This window comes from Oryctolagus cuniculus, chromosome 1, assembly GCF_051225735.1.
Source record: "Oryctolagus cuniculus isolate XC-2025 breed Fujian yellow rabbit chromosome 1, ASM5122573v1, whole genome shotgun sequence".
NCBI classification, from domain to species: Eukaryota; Metazoa; Chordata; class Mammalia; order Lagomorpha; family Leporidae; genus Oryctolagus; species Oryctolagus cuniculus.
In genome coordinates, this window is record NC_142867.1 from 112,822,454 (window position 1) to 112,839,782 (window position 17,329).

The following is a 17,329-nucleotide window of genomic DNA, read 5'->3' on the forward strand; positions in this document are numbered from 1 at the left end:
AGAAGATGGCCCAAGTCCTTGGGCCCCCACACCCATGTGGGAGACCGGAGGAGGCTCCTGGCTCCTGGCTTTGGATCGGCGCAGTTCTGGCTGTTGCGGCTATCTGGAGAGTGAACCATCAGATGGAAGACCTCTCTCTCTGCCTCTCCTCTCTCTGTGTAACTCTGACTTGCAAATAAATAAATAAATCTTCAAAAAAAAAAAAAAGCCTTAAGTTTAAAAAAAAAGAAAACAAAAAAAAAAAAAAACAAGAGCCCTGACAGGTACTGACGATGCCACACGGCAAGCTACACTCTCCAAGCCTCATTTTCCCCATCTGCAAAATGGGTGTAACAAAGCACAATGTACAAGGAGGTTTAAAGGCACTTGGAATGCCATTCAGGTGTGGGTCAGCACTGCGCTCAGTGCAGAGCGAGTGCTCCGTGAAGGCTGGGTGTTATAGCAGGAGTCACTGGGGTGGATGGAGGGGTGGACACACCAGCTAGAAAAGGCATCATAGGGGCTGGCACTGTGGTATAGTGGGCTAAGCCTCCACCTGCAGCGCCAGCATTCCGTATGGGCGCCGGTTTGTGTCCCCGCTGCTCCTCTTCCGGTCCAGCTCTCTGCCAATGGCCAGAGAGAGCAGTAGAGGATGGCCCAAGAGCTTGGGCCCCTGCACCTACATGGGAGCCCTGGAAGAAGCTCCTGGCTCCGGGCTTTGGATCGGCCCAGTCCCAGCCATTTTGGACATTTGGAGAGTGACCCAGCGGATGGAAGATCTCTCTCTCTCTCTGTCTTTCCCTCTCTCTGTTGTCTGTAACTCTACCTCGAAATAAATAGTCTAGGAAGGAAAGAAGGGAGGGAGGGAAGGAATGGGGGAGGGAGGGAGGGAAGGAATGGGGGAGGGAGGGAAGAAGGAAGGAAAGGAGGGAGAGAAAAAAGAGGTGATAGGACCAGACACAGAGGGAGGACGCCCAGGACCTGCTGAGTGAACAGTAACTAGACCTGGAGGCCGGGCCCTCCCGTCTGTGTGTGGCTCTCTGGGCTTCTGTGCAGGTGGTCCTTTGGCTTCCAATCACTTACCAGGACCTGAAGAGAGGCAGAGCAGGGGTGAGCCAGGCTCAGGCTCAGATGATGAACCTGTGAGGGGCTCTGTAAGGAGCACTGGAGTAGGAGTCCGGAGACCTGGCTTCCGCCAGGCTCTGTCACTGGGGACGTGGGAAGCTGTGGACAGATCTCTGTAGTTTGGAAGGTGGCTGACCCCACAACTGCTGGCCCTGGTGGGTAACTTCCACCTCCCACCCCTGGCAGAGCCTCAGGGCAGCCCCGGGGCCTCACCTGCCTCCTGTGATCAGAAGCCAGCCCCCATCTCGGGCCCATGCGGTTATGAGGATGCCACCGGGGCTGATGAGCCCGACCGCCTGCTCAGCCCCACGTACACGCCAGTTGTGACAAAGCACCTGCCCGGTTGCACAGCCGAGCAGAGTGGGTTCAGGTAGGTGAAGCACTGTGTCCCCTGCCACTCAGCAGGGGAGCCGTTGAGAGGGAAGATTCCAAGATTCCTTTCCAGCACACCCCAGGGCTTCTCCAAACACCCCAGTTTCCTCGCAGCGCTTACACTGCGGGAGCCTGTCCAGGCGGAACTCGGGCCAGCGTGCACAGCGCCAGGGGTTCCTCAAAAGGGCGAGCTGGACAGGGGTGTGGTAGGGCTGGAGCAGACAGGTGTTCCGTGGGGTCGGGCCCCGCCCCGGCAGCACCCCGACCCCCTCCCCCGGTCCCCAGCTCCCCGCATGCAAATCGCTGCTTTGCATGGGCCCGGGGCCAGGCGCGGGGGCCCTGCCAGGGGGCGTGGCCGGCGGCCCCCGCCCCGCGCCGCGTGCTCACCTGGGGAGTGTGGCAATCCTGGCCGCGCCGAGCGCTGCCCGGGCCGGAGCGGCGGAGCGCGCGACGGCGGCGGCGACGGCTCCGGCGGCGGCTCCCGCGGCGGCGGCGGCGGCCGGGGGCTGGAGGCAGGAGACCCTGGCTTCCCAGGGGGCCCGGCTGGGGCAGACGCGAGGGGCCTGGGGGGGCGCTGGCTTTGGCCCCACCTGGGGCAGGATGGTGAATCTGGAGCCCATGCACACAGGTGAGGGGCGGAGGGAGTGAGCTCTGACAGGTGTCACTGTGCGCGGGAAGGGGCGAGGGACCGGGACGCCGGGTTGGAGGGTGGGGGCTACTTCTCAGCGGCCAGGAGGGGGCGGTGTGGATAGCGGGTTTCCTGGGGCGGGCGTGGGGAGGTGTCTAAGGGGACGAAAGGCAAGGAGCTTTGGAAAAGAGTGAGGGTGGGGGTTGGGGCCAGGGGGAACTCCTGTAGCCCGGGACATGGGGAGTGGGGTGGACTTCTCCACTCATGGGTTGCAGGAGGGGCCCCTTGGCCCACTCAGCCAGGGGTGTGGACCTAGGAGTGCGTCAGTAAGGGAAATTCCTGTATCCACATGTTACGTGTTGGGTGTCCCAGAACATGTGGGAAACGGAGACTAAGTGGGCATTCGGTTGCGAGGGGAGGGGCGCGTTTAGGAGAGGCAAGCACAGTGGGGCAATTAGAGGCACACCTGGAACAGGTTCTGGGCCACCCATGTATTGATTAGGGCTTGTGCAAGCTGGTGTCCGTGTGTCAGAGGTGTGTCTGCCTGTCGCCATGTATGTTAGGAGAGGTGGTGGAGCAGACCCCAGAGGCAAGACTCTGTAGGGGGCTGAAGATTCCTGCACACGTGTTCCAGGTGTTTGGGGGTGGGGTCCTGTGGGCCCTGGTGCCACTATGGGCTCAGCACATGGTGAGACCAGGAGCCCAGGAGATAGAAACGCATTAGCAGGAGTCAGCTTCCCCTGTGTGAATGAATGGTGCTTAGGCGTGGTGGGAACCCAGACCCGGGCAGTGCCCCCCGCTGATCCTCTCTTCAGCAGAGCAGGACCGAGGCTAGGCTTGCGTGGGCCTGGGGTTAGGGTGGGCCTTCTCGAGGTCAGAGGGCCTGAGCGAAGAATGGACTGGAGCTGAAGTGAGCCGCTCTGGGCAGACCCAGAGCCTTGCCTCCCAAAGTGGGCCGGACCCAGCGGTCGGCGTGAGGGGGTTTCAAGGCTGTAGAAGGGAATTTTGCTACTTGCTCTCTTTCTAGAAGATTGGAGGAGTGGGGGAATGGGAGGAAGCAATTCTCCTGACCCACCCCAGTGAGCAGAGCAGGCTTTGGCCCCTCCTGGGCCTGCCCGACCTGAACACCAGCAGCAGTGCCGGCCCCCAGGGCCTGGGCCCAGATGCACAGTTGCTGTTTCCCAGCAGGGAGGGGTGAGAGGCAAGCTGGCAGGGAGATGCTGAGCCGGGAAGAGCGGGGAGCGGGGTATCATCCGGTGTCTGGGGAAGTCTGTTTCCAGGCCTCATGGCCTCGGCATGGGGCAGATGCCCCCCGCACAGGTGGTCACCTCCCTTCACTTCCCTCCAGGAGAAAGGAGGCCCGGCAGTGGGCGGGAAGTTCTTTAGGATCAAGATCAGAGACTTCCTGGGGGTTTTCCACCTCCTTGTCTCCTGGAGGCTCCTGTTCTGGGGAAGTGGGAGGAGACGGGACAGCTGAGACCCAGCAGGCAAGCACCAGCAGAAGGGCTAGGAAGACACCCCCGAGAGGGCCAGGGAAGGGGTGAGGTTGAGAAGAGAGAGCCCCCCAGTCCCTTGTGCCTTTCGCTGGAGCCAGCTCCTGGCTGGTGGTTCTCAAAAGCCCAGACCCCTCTTCTACCCCCGTCCCTGTGCACAGGGGTTCAAGACAGTGAAACTCACAGTGGGGGTCTCCAGCTACCTCGGTCTAGAGCCCCTGACTCATCTCTCCTCACGTGCTAGCAGCCCTGGCTGAGCAGGCGTCTCTAGTCTGTGTCCCTGGGGACCGTGGGGGCCTCCCACTGTGGGCTCTGGTTCCCTTTTGTGGAACCTCCAGGGGGTCTCTCCGGCTGCAGCTCTCTGCGCAGTCTCTGCGATCCCCACTGGGGGCGCTGTTGGCTGGGTCCCGGTGTGCCGCCCCCAGTGGGGTCTGTGAGGGAGACCCCCTCATCACTAACTCCTAGGTCCTCTTTGTGGACACCTGGTCTCCTTTGATCCCTGTTTTCCCCACACTAATCCTGTATCCTGCTGCTTCTTGATAAACAGCATTTTTTCCCTGTGAGTTCCCAGCCCTGGGCCCTTGGGGACTCCTCCTCACGTTGATTTACTGGAACAGCTTGGATGAAGGAAGCAGGAGGACAGGAGCCCACAAACTGGGGCACGGGCTGCTCCATGTCCCCAGTTCCAATGGCCCCACTAGCACTGGGGCCCCTGAGTCAGCCCCGCTTCCTTGCTCTGATATGCGGGGTGCGGGCCGTGGTTTGGGTCTGCCCGGAGACCCCGCACTTGGGACTTTGTAGAGCATCTCTCATGGGGGAGCCTGCGGGCCCGGGTGGGCGCGAGGTCACCAGACAGCCAGGGAGGGAGAGAAGAGACTGGGGGAAGCCGTGGGACATCCCCTGTGTCTCTGGCCCCCTCCATGCTGGGAGCTGTTCCCTCCAGTGTAGGAGAGAGCCCCATTGTGAGAGGGCAAGAGGGGCAGCGTCTCCTCCAGGGGCAAGCTGCAGCCTTGGCAGCTAACTCAGAAGCGGGACTGGTGGGCGGGTCCCTGGGAGGCCCCGGAGGAAGCACCCCACGCAGGAGTGGGGGTTGGGCACAGTGCTGAAGACACTGCTTAGGACATCTGCGTCCTGTATCGACCTGTCTTGAGTGTGAGTCCTGGTTCTGCTCCCCGACTCCAGCTTCCTGCTAACATGGGCACCTTTGGGAGGCAGTCAATGGTGGGACCCTGCTACCCATGTGGGAGACCCTGGCCCCTGGCTGTTGTGAGCATTTGGGGTATGAACCAGCAGATGGGAGATCTCTCTCTGTGTCTATTTGTCAGTCTCTCTCCATCTCTGTGCCTTTCAAACAAAATCAAAAGTGCTCGCAGCAGTGGATGTGAGACAGAGGAGCCAGGAAAGAGCTCCAGTCCCTTCCAAAGACAGAGAGAAGGGTGTGGGGCCTCTGCTTCCTGGAGGGCCCCTGGACCCTCAGCCTTCCGCCTGGGGCAGGGCTGCCTCCGGGGCTTTCTTCCCAGGGCTCCTGATGTTTAAGGAGGGCCCGCTCCCGGGTCACCCCGGCCCAGAGAGGGCAAGGCTGGCTTCCAGGAGAGATCTTCCAGGTGAAGCCGATGAGGCTCAGTGGCTGGGAGCTGGGCTCTTGCACAGAGCGGCTGAGCCTCCCCAGGGAAGGGAGTGATGGCAAGAAGCCTACTCAGTCCCGGCTGAGATAAGAGCAGAGCAGCCCAGCCCCACCCCACACAGCTCTCACTCAGCCCCGGCAAGGCAAGTGCTGTCCCACAGGGGAAGGGTTACAGCATCTCGGGCAGTTTCGGTATTGGCCCATTTTCAGGCTCAGACCCAAGGCCTCGTCCCACCCATCAGCCCCAGCCTCCTACCCAATAGGAACAGGTTCTTGGTATCATAGCATCCTCTGGGGCTTGGGGAGAGAGAGGTGTTACAGGGCATCTCACCCGGCTCCTGCACCCAGGCTGCACTGCCCACCCAGTGCCCAAGCGTCACAGAGCGGCTGTGGCATGGTGTGGGCCGGGGGAGGGTGACATGATTAAGATGAATGTTTCAGCTCCTTTCAAGGAAGAAGGAGACGGCTTCTGGGTGTCTCTAAAGGTGCCGTAGGGAGTGGGTGTTGCACGAGTGCTTGTGTTACAGGTGCAAACGTTTAGAAGCAGTTAATTCGGAGTCGCTGGGCAGCGTTCTAGCCTCACTGCCTCTGACCCTAAGTCAGAAATTGGAGAACGCTAACGACTTCCCAGGTAGAGGACAAATCACCATGGACTGAGACAGAACCAAAGCTGCTCACTGTAGGGGCTGGGGTTAAGGAAGGGGCATGGGCAGGGAGCGGCTGGGGGGAGAGGGGCTCAGCAGTCACACCCTAGTGTCTGTTTTATTGGGTACTTTGTGCCTGAAACTGAGCCAGGCACTTTTCACTCACCCTCTCATTTAATCCCATATCATCGTCTCCATGTTTCAGGTAAGAAAATCCATGTCCAGAGGTGTGGCTGGGGTCTCCCAGCTTGCTAGGGATGTCACTGGGACTAAACCCAGATTTGTCAGGTGCCAGAACCCATGCACTGGCTTCTGGTACTACCAAAGCAGGTTGAAACCACCTTCCACACCAGCACCTTTCCCTCCGTTGGAGCATCCCTGCGGTGAAGGGTGAGCTGCCGATCCAGGCCAGGCCCTGGCCAGCTCCAGGGGGACCGCCTCGTGGGTGGGATGAGAGCAGCCCGCTTCTCCACGGGAGCTGAAGCTGCAGCCGCAGAGCCCCTGGTGCAGGTGGCCAGGTGGCCCACGCTGGCTGCTCTGCATATTCACGCATGGCAGATGATACAGAAAGTCTGAAACTGCAGCAGGAAGGCCTGAGGTCACGCTCAGGAAGCGCCTTCCCGAATGCAGCGTGCTGGCAGGGGTGCTGGGTACAGACAGCCGGTTTCCCCTAGAGCTCTGTGACCACGCTCTGCACGGTAGACGTCCGAGGAGGAGAGCTGCACGGGTTTTCCTCCGGGTGGATGGGTCTCAAAAGATCCCTCAATCCACGGTGACTCCTAAGGTTGCCTCACTCCCTCCCATGGGTGCTCTGGGGTCTCTGATCTCCCCACCTGTGTCTTGCCTGGCACAGCAGTCGCTGCACTGTGGAGGTGTGACTCATTGCTGGAGCCACACACATCACCACCCTGGGAAACAGTTGGCTTCCTCGCCTCTTCTCCTGGGCCCGAGGTCCACCCTTCACCCTCAGCCTGACCATCTCCAGACCTGGACCTCGAGGCTGCCAAGCGCCTGGTTACCTGATGCAAATTAAGACTGCCTGCTTGCCTGGGATTGGTTGGGGAGCCAAGTATGCAAATGAGCTCACCAAGACTTTCTCTGGTTGGAAAGAGTTAAAGTGCTGCCCCAGAGAAGAGGGGGTGGGGGTCAACACAATTTGAATAAAATATTCTCCTGTCTTTAACGGCTTTGGTATTCACAAGGAGAGGAGAGAGCGAGAGAAAAGAGTTAGTTGCAAGTTGCCTCCTTCCTTCCCTCTGCTGACCCTGGGAGCAGACTTAGGGGCCTCCTAGGTGGTAGCTGCTGTCTGTTATGGGTAAATGTTTAATTTACTGAAATGGAGCCCAGCAGAGAGGCTGGAGTAGCAGCAACTGGGGGCCGAGGCTGGGGGCTGGTGTAGGTAATCTCTCCCGCCCCTCCTCTGCCCCCCCTGCTCCCCCGTGAGCAAGTTGCAGGAGTCCCAGGAGGTAAGACTCCCCAAAGGATATCCAGGGAGGGTGACCTAGGAGCTGGGGAGCCCCACCCCCAGAGAGGAGAGGCAGGACCCTGGGAAGGCAGGTGAGAAGGGCAAGCTGTGGTTCAAGGCCACCCTCACCTTCCAGGTGGGAGGGGACGTGGACAGGGGAGAGGGGAGGGATAGTTCTTCTGCTCATTAAAAAAAAAATAAGTTCCTCGAATTCCAAAGGAAATTGGGGTTCAAAATGGGAAGGGTTCCCTAATCCCTCCCTGGCACCCCTCCCCTTGTTAAATTTTTACCAACTGAGTCCTGGAGATGGCAGGGACTGGCAATGAATGATGCAGAAGGTGAAAGGAGAGCAGCAGGAAGCAGGCAGGGAGGCAAGGGAGGAGGCCAGCACGGGAGGAGGGGAGGCTGCGCCCGGGGTTATGAATATTCTAATGGTTGTATGTTCGGGAATCAAGAATTTGAAAGTCTGATGGTTGTTGTAATTACACATTCATCTTTGCTGTTTAGTTAAAGCCACATATGTCATAGCAAGAAAATTGTGACCTGTTATTAAAATCAGTTGTGTTTTCCCTGCAGATCTCAAGATGAGTGGGGATGTAGCCGACTCCACGGACGCTCGCGGCACGCTCAGCCAGGTGGAGCCAGGTAAGGGTCTCCGAGGCTGGGGCATGGCACGGGAAGCAGGGCTTCAGAGAGTTGCTGGAAATTGCCAAACAATGTGGTGTCTTTCCTTGCTTGGTCTTTTAGCCAATCAGACTCAAAAGCTGGCTCTTAGGAGCTGACGGAATTCTCTGGAAATGTGAGATGGAGCCTGGAGGCTATTGGGTGACAGGGGGCTCTAGAGGGGCCACTCCCAAGGAATAAAACCCGACCAAAAAGTTAGGGAGAAAATTCACTTAAAAGAAAAAAAAAAGATTTGCTTGTTTATTTTGAAAGTCAGAGTTACAGAGAGAGAGAGAGAGAGAGAGATCTGCTGGTTCACTCCCCAGATGGCCCCAAAGGACAGTTTGAGGCCATGCTAAAGCCAGAAGCCAGACGCTTCATCCGGGTCTCCCATGGGGGTGGCAGGGACCCAAACACTCAGGCTGCTGCTTTTCCCAGTCCATTAGCAGGGAGCTGGATTGGAAGTGGAGCAGCTGGGTCTCGAACTGGTGGCCCATGTGGGATGCTGGCATTGCAGGGGGCAGCTTTACCCACTATGCCACAGCACCAGTCCCTAGGAAATTCACTTGCTGAGGTTCCACTCTCACACTCCTAGAAGCAGCAGGCTGTTTTCCCTGACGGACAGAGGGCAGACCCTGTCTTCAACTGATGGGACCAGGAACTTTTAAGCCCAGATTTCTCAATGGTCCTAATCAAGGGACTAACCAAAGAGGCCCGTTGCTGATGGTGGCCGAGAAGCTCAGAGAGAAGGCTGAGCGCCTGGAGATGGCTTTGCTTCCTGGAGAGGGGAAGGGAGATAGAAAAGAACCTAGAAGCAAGTTTCACAGCTCCCTGCGATACCTCCGTAGCCCCAGCCTTGCTTTGAAAGCTCCATATAATTAAAAAGAACTTAAAGAAAGATGAGTAGAAATTGTAACACCACCAAATAACTTTAATAGCATCCCAACAAGACCTCAATTAGTCTTTCATCTGGATCATTAGAGACGTAGAAATTAGTAGTGGAAGAGAATCGATGTCCCCTAGAGCTAAGATCTTTTTCAAGTCTTCTGGAGGAGTCTGGTGCCATTCTTGAGGCTAAAAGACGCGGGATCAGGGATAAGATAATTAGGGGTCTTGTGGGGGGAGGGGTCATCTGCAGGATGCATTCGCCACAAACTCCGCTGCTCTCCGATTTGATATTGAGACCGTTTCTAGGTGCACAGGCAGTAACACATTTTCTATGGGGGTACTTCAAAAGGTTCATGCAAAATACCAGGCACGGATTTCAAAATTTTTGCACCAAAATAGACTTATTTTTAAAAAGCATGTATTTCATTTATTTGAAAGGCAGAGTTACAGAGAGAGAGGGAGAGAGAGATCTTCCATGCGCTGACTCACTCCCCAGATGGCCACAGCTCCTTCAGGGTCTCCCGGGTACGTGGCAGAGGTCAAAGTCCTCGGGCCATCTTCCGCTGTCTTCCCAGACACGGTAGCAGGGAACTGGATTGGAAGCAGAACAGCTGGGACTCGAACTGGTGCTCTGATATGAGATGCCAGTGTTGAGAGTGGCATCTTCACTCAGTGTATCACAACACCAATCCTTGGACTTCTCTTTTTAAAACATGTTTTTAGTTACTTGAGAGGCAGAGAGAGAGAGAGAGAGAGACCTCCCGTTTGGTGGTTCACTCCCCAAATGCCAGAAACGGCTGGGACTGGGCTGAGGGGCTGAAGCCAGGAGCTGGGAGCTCAATCTGGGTCTCCAATGTGGGTAGCAAGATCCCAATTCCATGAGCCATCCCTGCTGCCTTCAGGGTCTGCATTAGCAGGGAGCTGGAGCCAAGAGCCAGAGCTAGAGCCCAGTACTGAAGCTGGGCACTCTGATGTGCTTTGCAGACATCTGCGCCAGTGTTTTATCTGCTAGACCAAAGGCAGCTTTTTTTTTTTTTTTTTTTTTTTTACAGGCAGAGTGGACAGAGAGAGAGACAGAGAGAAAGGTCTTCCTTTGCCGTTGGTTCACCCTCCAATGGCCGCTGCGGCCAGCGCGCTGCGGCTGGCGCACCGCGCTGATCCGAAGTCAGGAGCCAGTTGCTTCTCCTGGTCTCCCATGGGGTGCAGCGCCCAAGCACTTGGGCCATCCTCCACTGCACTCCCTGGCCACAGCAGAGAGCTGGCCTGGAAGAGGGGCAACCGGGACTAGAACCCGGTGTGCCGGCGCCACAAGGCAGAGAATTAGCCTAGTGAGCCGCGGCACCAGCCTAAGGCAGCCTTTTAAACTCAGCTTCCCACTAACTTTTGGAAGTACCCCTGTGTTTCGCCGGAATCTATGAACCGCTGCGCTGAGGACAATGTGGGCCAGTTGTACCCATTTTCAATTGGTTTATTAGCTGAGTGCATCTTACTAAGAGTCTTTGGAGAGGAGGGGGAACACTTGGTTTTCCCAGTTGAGAAGAAATTTTCTTTTGATCTCAACAACTCAAGCAAGACTTTAAAATCAGGTCAGCTGGAGAGTGATGGGTGCAGTCCCAGCATCAACACTCTTCTCTAGAGAAATAGCAGGGCGGGGAGCCATGATCCCAGAGAAGCTGTGCGGGCTGGTTGGGGCTCACTCTTTACCTGGGTCCTAATGTGCAGTCCTATTCCCAGTGGGCAGAAGAACACGCTTAACGCTGGCGCTGCTGCTGTAACTAAGCCAGGGGAGCGGGGTTGGGAGTGAGAGGGAGTCACACAGGACCTGGGAAGGTGACCCGGCGGGGGCGGGGCTCAGAGCCAGGGTGTGGGGTTAGCAGGTTGATGTTTTCTGGACAACCACAGCAAATTCTGGCCTTGTGTCTTAGGCCGTGGGAGCTGTGTGTAGAGCGAGTGAAGGAAAAAACCATGCGGACACAGGTCCTTCGGAATCTGCCTATAAAGCTACTGCCAACTCCGTGTGCGACCTTACACCTGCCACGTTGCCTCCCTGGGAGGCAGGAGCACGTGACCTTTGAAGGCTGTGGATTTAGGGTCAAACAGGCCTGAGATAAGATTCACAGCTCCGCTGCTTACTGGCTGCATGCCTGCTAATCATTCTCACCGCCTCTGTGAAGGGGGAGAATTAGTGCCGGCCACAGCGCGTGAGCCGAGTTATTGAGATGATGTCAGAGTCTCGCCACAGTGCTTGGCACATGGTGCTGTGATCATCCTTAGCTCTCTCTTTTGAAGTTTAAAGATTTATTCATTTATTTATTTATGTGAGAGGTAGTTATAGACAGTGAGAGGGAGAGACAGAAAAGTCTTCCATCTGCTGGTTCACTCCCCAGCTGGCTGCAACAGCCAGGGCTGCGCTGATCCAAAGCCAGGAACCAGGAGCTTCCTCCAGGTCTTCCATGTGAGTGCAGGGGCCCAGGCACTTGGGCCATCTTCAGCTGCTTTCCCAGGCCATAAGCAGAGAGCTGGGTTGGAAGGGGAGCAGCTGGGACAGGAACAGGAGCCCATATGGGATGCTGGCACTACAGGAGGCGGCTTTACTTGCTATGCCACAGTGCTGATCCCTAGATTCAGCATCTTAATTATTTTTAAAAAATGTGTTTATTCAAAAGAGTTATACGGGGGTGGGGGAGAGAGAGAGAGATATCTTCCATCTGCTGGTTCACTCCCCAAAATGCCTTCAACAGCCAGGTCTGGGCTAGGCTGAGGCCAGGAACTCCCTCCAGGCCTCCCACATGGGTGACAGGGACCCAGGCACTTGGGCCATCATCTGCCACCTCCCAGGCACATTAGCAGGAAGTTGGATCAGAAGCAGAGTAACCGGGACTCAAACCAGGGACTCTGATATGGGATGAGTCCCAAGTGAGATGCTGGGATTGTGAGGTGCACAAGGTGGCCGGGCATCGCTGCTGAGCGCTCTTGGTTGCAGGTGGCTGGGGTCCCCTTGTCCCCTTGACTCAGGCCGGTGAGTGAGATCCCGAGGCTGGCTTTGCTCGCTGTGCCTTCTCCTCCGCTTCTCCTCCACTCCCAGCAGCTGGTGCCGTCTGTTTGGAACACCTGTGCTGTCTGGGACTTGACCGCCCCTAGATCTTTCACTCTGGGGCTGGCAGCATCAATACTTCGGTAATCCTTCAATTACTGCGCATTTTAAAGAGCGAGAAAAAAGAGGGAGCTAATTAAAGTAACCAAACTTCCTGGAAAGTCATTCTGACTCATTTTTTTTAACAGAGAAGAGCTTATTATGAGTTACAATGGTTACCAACCTGTTTTAATGGCTTCCTTTGGATTTTTAAAAGACAGGTTTGCCTTCCCAGCGGTGTATAAATTAATGGGTGGTTTGTCTCTGGGTTTTAAAAGGAGCTATAAACAAAGGTGACCTAGAAAGCCCTGCTCCCGGAGAGCACCCCATGCGCTGTGTGAAATCCCCAAGGGGCACCCAGGGTGAGAGCTGGGAAAGGGGAGGGCGCTCTCCCCACACCCCGGCCAGCCACACAAAGGGCCAAGGGCCAAGGTAACAGGCTGGGACCAGGCAGAGCTCCCAAGGGCAGCGCGGCTCACCCTTCCCTTCCCTGTGGCGCAGGAGAGAGTAAAGACTCAAGACCTCGGAGTGCGCCTGTGGCACCTCCAGGGCCGGGCAAAGACTCCAACGCCCTGCGGAGTGCAGCCCCATGCGTGCAAACACACAGGCACACAGCACCACCGCCCAGCCCTTCCCGGCTGCCGGCGCTGTCTGCACCGGCTTTTCCATGCCCGCTGCTGGCTCTCTGCCTGTGGTCACTTTTTCTTCACTCTTGAGGCTGGGAGTGGCTGTTTTCTGTTCTCAGTTAAGCAGTTGGTAATAGAGCTCTACCCACATTTCAGAAGCCCCCAGGTCTGTAACGGGCCCCTCCTCCCCCTCCCCCAGCACCAGAGCACTAACCCCAGGACTTTGGATCATGCTGGTCACATCGCAGCCTCAGTGACAGGGGAGGAACAAGGCAGCCTCAGACCGTTTCTAGAACCCTCTTCCACTCTTGGCCACTTGTAGGCAACTTTGCAACCCTCATCTCATTCGAGTCCCACAGCAAGCTTATGGGACAGAAGCATTGTCACCCCCAGTCTCACGGATGAGGAACTGTGGCTGAAAATGAGAAACAAAGTGTCCAGGATCATGCATCTAATTTTTTTTGAAAGGCAGAGACAGAGACACAGAGAGAGAGATCTTCCATCTACTGATTCACTCCCCAAATGACCGCAAACAGCTGGGGTTGGGCCAGGCCACAGCCAGGAGCTGGGAATTCCATCCACCCGAGTGGCAGGGACCCAGACTCGCTGCTTCTCTAGGTGCACCTTAGCAGGAAGCTGTAACTAGAAGCACAGCCGGGCCTTGATCCCAGGCACTCAGACGTGGGCTGCGCGCTGTGCCACGCCCCCATCCTGGATTTTGTATCTTATAACCAGGAATCAGGGTCAGGCCTGTGTGACCCCGTTGGGTTCTGCTCTTGGTTCCGCTGTTAACTCCCTGCGCCTTGTTTTGGCAAGCGTTACTCCACATGGACTTTCTTTCTCCTCCTCGGGAAGCCGGGGTTCGGACCAGAGCATCTCTAAGGGCTGAATTTTAAAAGCCGTGTGCAGGGTTCTGCTGTTGCACATTTTCTCCCATCTGTTTCCATGTCTATGTCTGTGTGTAGCTTTCCTGCAGGCTGAGCTTGCCTTCCCGCCCCCTCCCCAGGCCCCACCCAGTCCCCTCTCCCGAGGCTCCCTCCCTCAGCCATCACTCCCCCTGCACCTGCAGCTGCCTTGCTCCACTGGGTCCCCCATCCTCTTCCTTGACCTGGCTGGTGGTCCCCTCACCAACAGCAACGACACACCACTTCGTGTTGGACCCCGGGTCCGGAAAGGCAAAGCTAGAGCCCCCTCCTCAAGGAGGCTTCCTTCTAGGGCAGGAGTTCATGGTCACATGGACCACCGTGGGGTTGTAAGAACGTTCTCACATCCTCCATGCATTTGACCTCTGCCCTGACGTTGAGACTGGGTGTCAGTGCAGATGTGATGGGAAGGAATGTTAGCTGGATGCTTGTCCCAGGGTTCCAGACCCAGCAAAAGGTGGAACACAGCCTGGGTCTTTCTAGCCCCCGTCTCCTGCCGCTCTGCAGGCTTCATTGTCCATCACTGGGCAGGGAGAGCTGGGCACAGTTCTCAGCCCAGATGGCCTTGGAGCAGGTGCACTGGCACCGACATCCTCTCAGAGACCTGGGAAGGACAGCCTCCCCTCGCCAGAGAACGAGAGGGGAAGCTTAATGAGGGACTGGGCTTGGGCATGTGGGTGCCAGTTCAAGTCCCAGCTGCTCCACTTCCAGTCCAGCTCCCTGCTTATGGCCTGGGAAAGCAGCAGAAGATGGCCCAAGCAATTGGGCCCCTGAACCCACATGGGAGACCCGGAAGAAGCTCCCGGATCCTGGCTTTAGATCGGCCCAGCTTTGGCTGTTGCAGCTAGTTGGGGGGTGAATCAGAGTATGGAAGAGTTTTTTTCTTCTCTCTCTGTAACTCTGCATCTCAAATAAATAAATAAATCTTAACCAAAAAAAAAAGAGGACTGAAGTTTGCAGCCGAGAGCTGAAGTTCCACGTAGGAACACGGAGAAGACTTTGAGACACGAGGATGGCTTTCCACCCAAACATGAAGCTATCCTTTAAATGGCAGAGAGGGCAAGAGACGTCTAGATAGGATCTGAGGCCAGGGCAGGGCAGGGAGGCCTTGTGTTGACAGCCATCTCTAAATGAATCATGTGTACAAGCACTATACACATGCACATGTGCACAAGGCGCGCGCGCACACACACACACACACACCCTCTCTGGTCAGAATTGAATGACAGTGAGGGAAAAGGTACTCCAAAGAGTGTCTGGCACCATACAAATATAGTCCACCATCGGGCTGATGGTTATTGGAAACGTTAGGGGACAAGACGAAGCCCTGTCACTGGAAGATGTGGGACAAGCCTGCTTGTGCCTGGGAGCTGAGTTCCATCACGGTGCGGGAGAGGGTGCTGCAGGAACCACATGAAGGGAAGTCTGTTTCTGTTCCCTCCCTCACTGCCCTGGAGTTGCAGATAAACCAGCGCCTCCCCAGACACCGATTCCTGAGGCTACACCGAGCACTTCAAGAAGCTCAGGGAAATGCAAGGAGAAGATAAGCTTACGGGGCAGGCATTTGGAAAGGTGGCTTAGGTGCCATTCGGGGTGCCCGCATCTCATGTTGCAGTCCCTGGGTTCAAGTTGTGACTCTGCTCTTTTTTTTTTTTTCCTAAAGATTTATTTATTGATTTTAAAGGCAGGGTTACAGAGAGGCAGAGACAGAGAATGAGAGAGAGAGGTCTTCCATCTGCTGGTTCACTCCCCCAGATGGCCGCAATGGCAAGAGCTATGCCAATCCAAAGCCAGGAGCCAGGAGCTTCTTCCGGGTCTCCCACGTGGGTGCAGGGGCCCAAGGACTTGGGCCATCTTCCACTGCTTTCCCAGGTCATAGCAGAGAGCTGGATTGGAAGTGGAGCAGCTGGGACTTGAACCAGTGCCCATATGGGATGCTGGCACTGCAGACAATGGCTTTACCTGGTACACCACAATGCTGGCCCCGGCTCTGCTCTTGATTCCAGTTTCCTACTAATGGACACCTTGGGAGGCAGCAGGTGACGGCTCAAGTAGCTATGGAGACTTAGACTGAATTCCCAGCTCCTGGCTTTGGCCTGGTCCAACCCTGGCTGTTGTGGACATTTGGGGAATGAATCAGAAGATGAGAGTTCTCTCTCTCTCTCTCTCAATCTCTGTCTTTAAAATAAATAAAATACAGTATAACATTTTAGGGTAAATTACTTTTGGTGCAGATATTTTGGAAGTTGATGTGTTGTCTTCCCTGTATGCGTCCTTGAACATTTTGAACCTGCGTGAAGGTTATCAGAGGCCATCCTGTCTGTGCTTGTCTCTTCCCTGGGAGAAGTTTCAGAGCCATCCCTGGAAAACGAGAGAATCTGCTGCCCTGACAGCTTCCTTTTCCCTCATCGGCCTCCTGTCCCTGAGAAGAGCCACTCCCATGCTTTCTGTTGGCTGCCGGGTCTCCTGGGATACTCGCGCCTGCGCAGTGGCGTCCTTTCTTGTCTCTCACCGGAGCCCTGCGCAGTGCAGCCGGCACCCACTACCTTTGCTTCTGCCCTTCTCAGACCACGGTTTCCATCTCACCTGCTTCTGGTTTCTGTGACCGGGAAATTAGAAGCTACTGGCTCAGGGGTGGGCGTTTGGCACAGCAGTTAAGACTCGCTTTGGACGGCTGAATTCCATATCAAAGTGCCTGGGTTTGAGTCCTGGCTCCATTCCCAATTCCACCTCCCTGCTAATGTGCACCCTGGGAGGCAGCAGATGAGCGGGTCCCTGCCACCCACATGGGAGACCGAATTGAGTTCCTAAATCCTGGCTTTGGCCTGGCCCAGCCCTAACTGTTACGGACATTTGGGGAAGGAACCAACAGAGGCGGAGATCTCTCCCTCCCCCTCCCTGCTCATTACTCTGCCTTTCAAAAAAAAAAAAAAAAATTAGGGGCTGGTGTTGTGGCACAGTAGGTTAAACTGCCACCACGTGTGACACTGGCATCCCAAATTGGAGTACTGACTCAAGTCTGGCTGCTCTGCTTCCAATCTAGCTCCCTGCCAATGCTCCCGGGGAGGCAGCAGGTGATGGCTCGAGTACTTTGTCCCCTGTAGGAGACCTGGGTGGATCTCTGGCTCCTGGTTTCAGCCTGGCCCAGCCCTGGCTGTTGAGGTCATTTGGGGAGTGAACCAGTGGACAGAAGATCATTCTTTCTCTCTCCCCCTCCAGCTTCGCTCTCTGTCACTCTGCCTTTCCAATGAATGAACTGTGGCCCTGGCTGCAGGAGATCTTGGGAGAGAGACCTAGAGACCTATCGTACCAGGGACTGTTTCTCTGTTTCTCTTCTTCCAGCACCCAGAGTACCCTAGCAAATAAAGCAGCCACAACAGCAGCCCGCGCCCATGGCCAGGTTCTCATCCAGCCACACACAGGTTCTCATCCAGCAGTCAGCGTGGTCAGATGAGCCACGTGTGGCGGCACAGTCCTGCACGATGCCATCTTCCTCCTCTTGGAGGTCTCTTTAAGGAAATGCCCCTGCCTCCACCACCCCAGCTGCCCCCAGAACAGGGACCCAATTTCTTCCCAACCTAAGAGGGCACAAAAGTGAGGGAGCCCAAGGTCTGTTTCCAGTCTGCCATGGGCCAGTATCTGTCCTGCTGTGGTGGACCTCTGTGACTCTCAGCAGAGCTCAGACAGGCGTGCACCCAGTTTCTTTTTTTTTTTCTTTTCTTTTCTTTCTTTTTTTTTTTTTTTTTTTTTTTTTTTTTTTTTTTTT

At 56.0% G+C, this 17,329-nt stretch overlaps 1 protein-coding gene across 2 annotated transcripts in view; it reads left to right on the forward strand.

Annotated features, from left to right (window-relative positions):
• Window positions 1-1,890: 1,890 nt before the first annotated feature.
• POU2F3 (POU class 2 homeobox 3) overlaps window positions 1,891-17,329 on the forward strand; it is a 90,620-nt gene continuing 75,181 nt past the window's right edge. Inside the window, exons 1-2 of one of the 2 annotated variants that reach the window (XM_008260641.5) lie at window positions 1,891-2,104; window positions 7,907-7,975. In XM_008260641.5, coding sequence (XP_008258863.3) covers window positions 2,077-2,104; window positions 7,907-7,975 — 97 coding nt within the window. In that variant the 5' untranslated portion in view covers window positions 1,891-2,076. Of the gene's footprint in view, window positions 2,105-7,050; window positions 7,332-7,906; window positions 7,976-17,329 lie in introns of those variants that run through there. The other variant, XM_089313589.1, reaches the window with a different exon arrangement.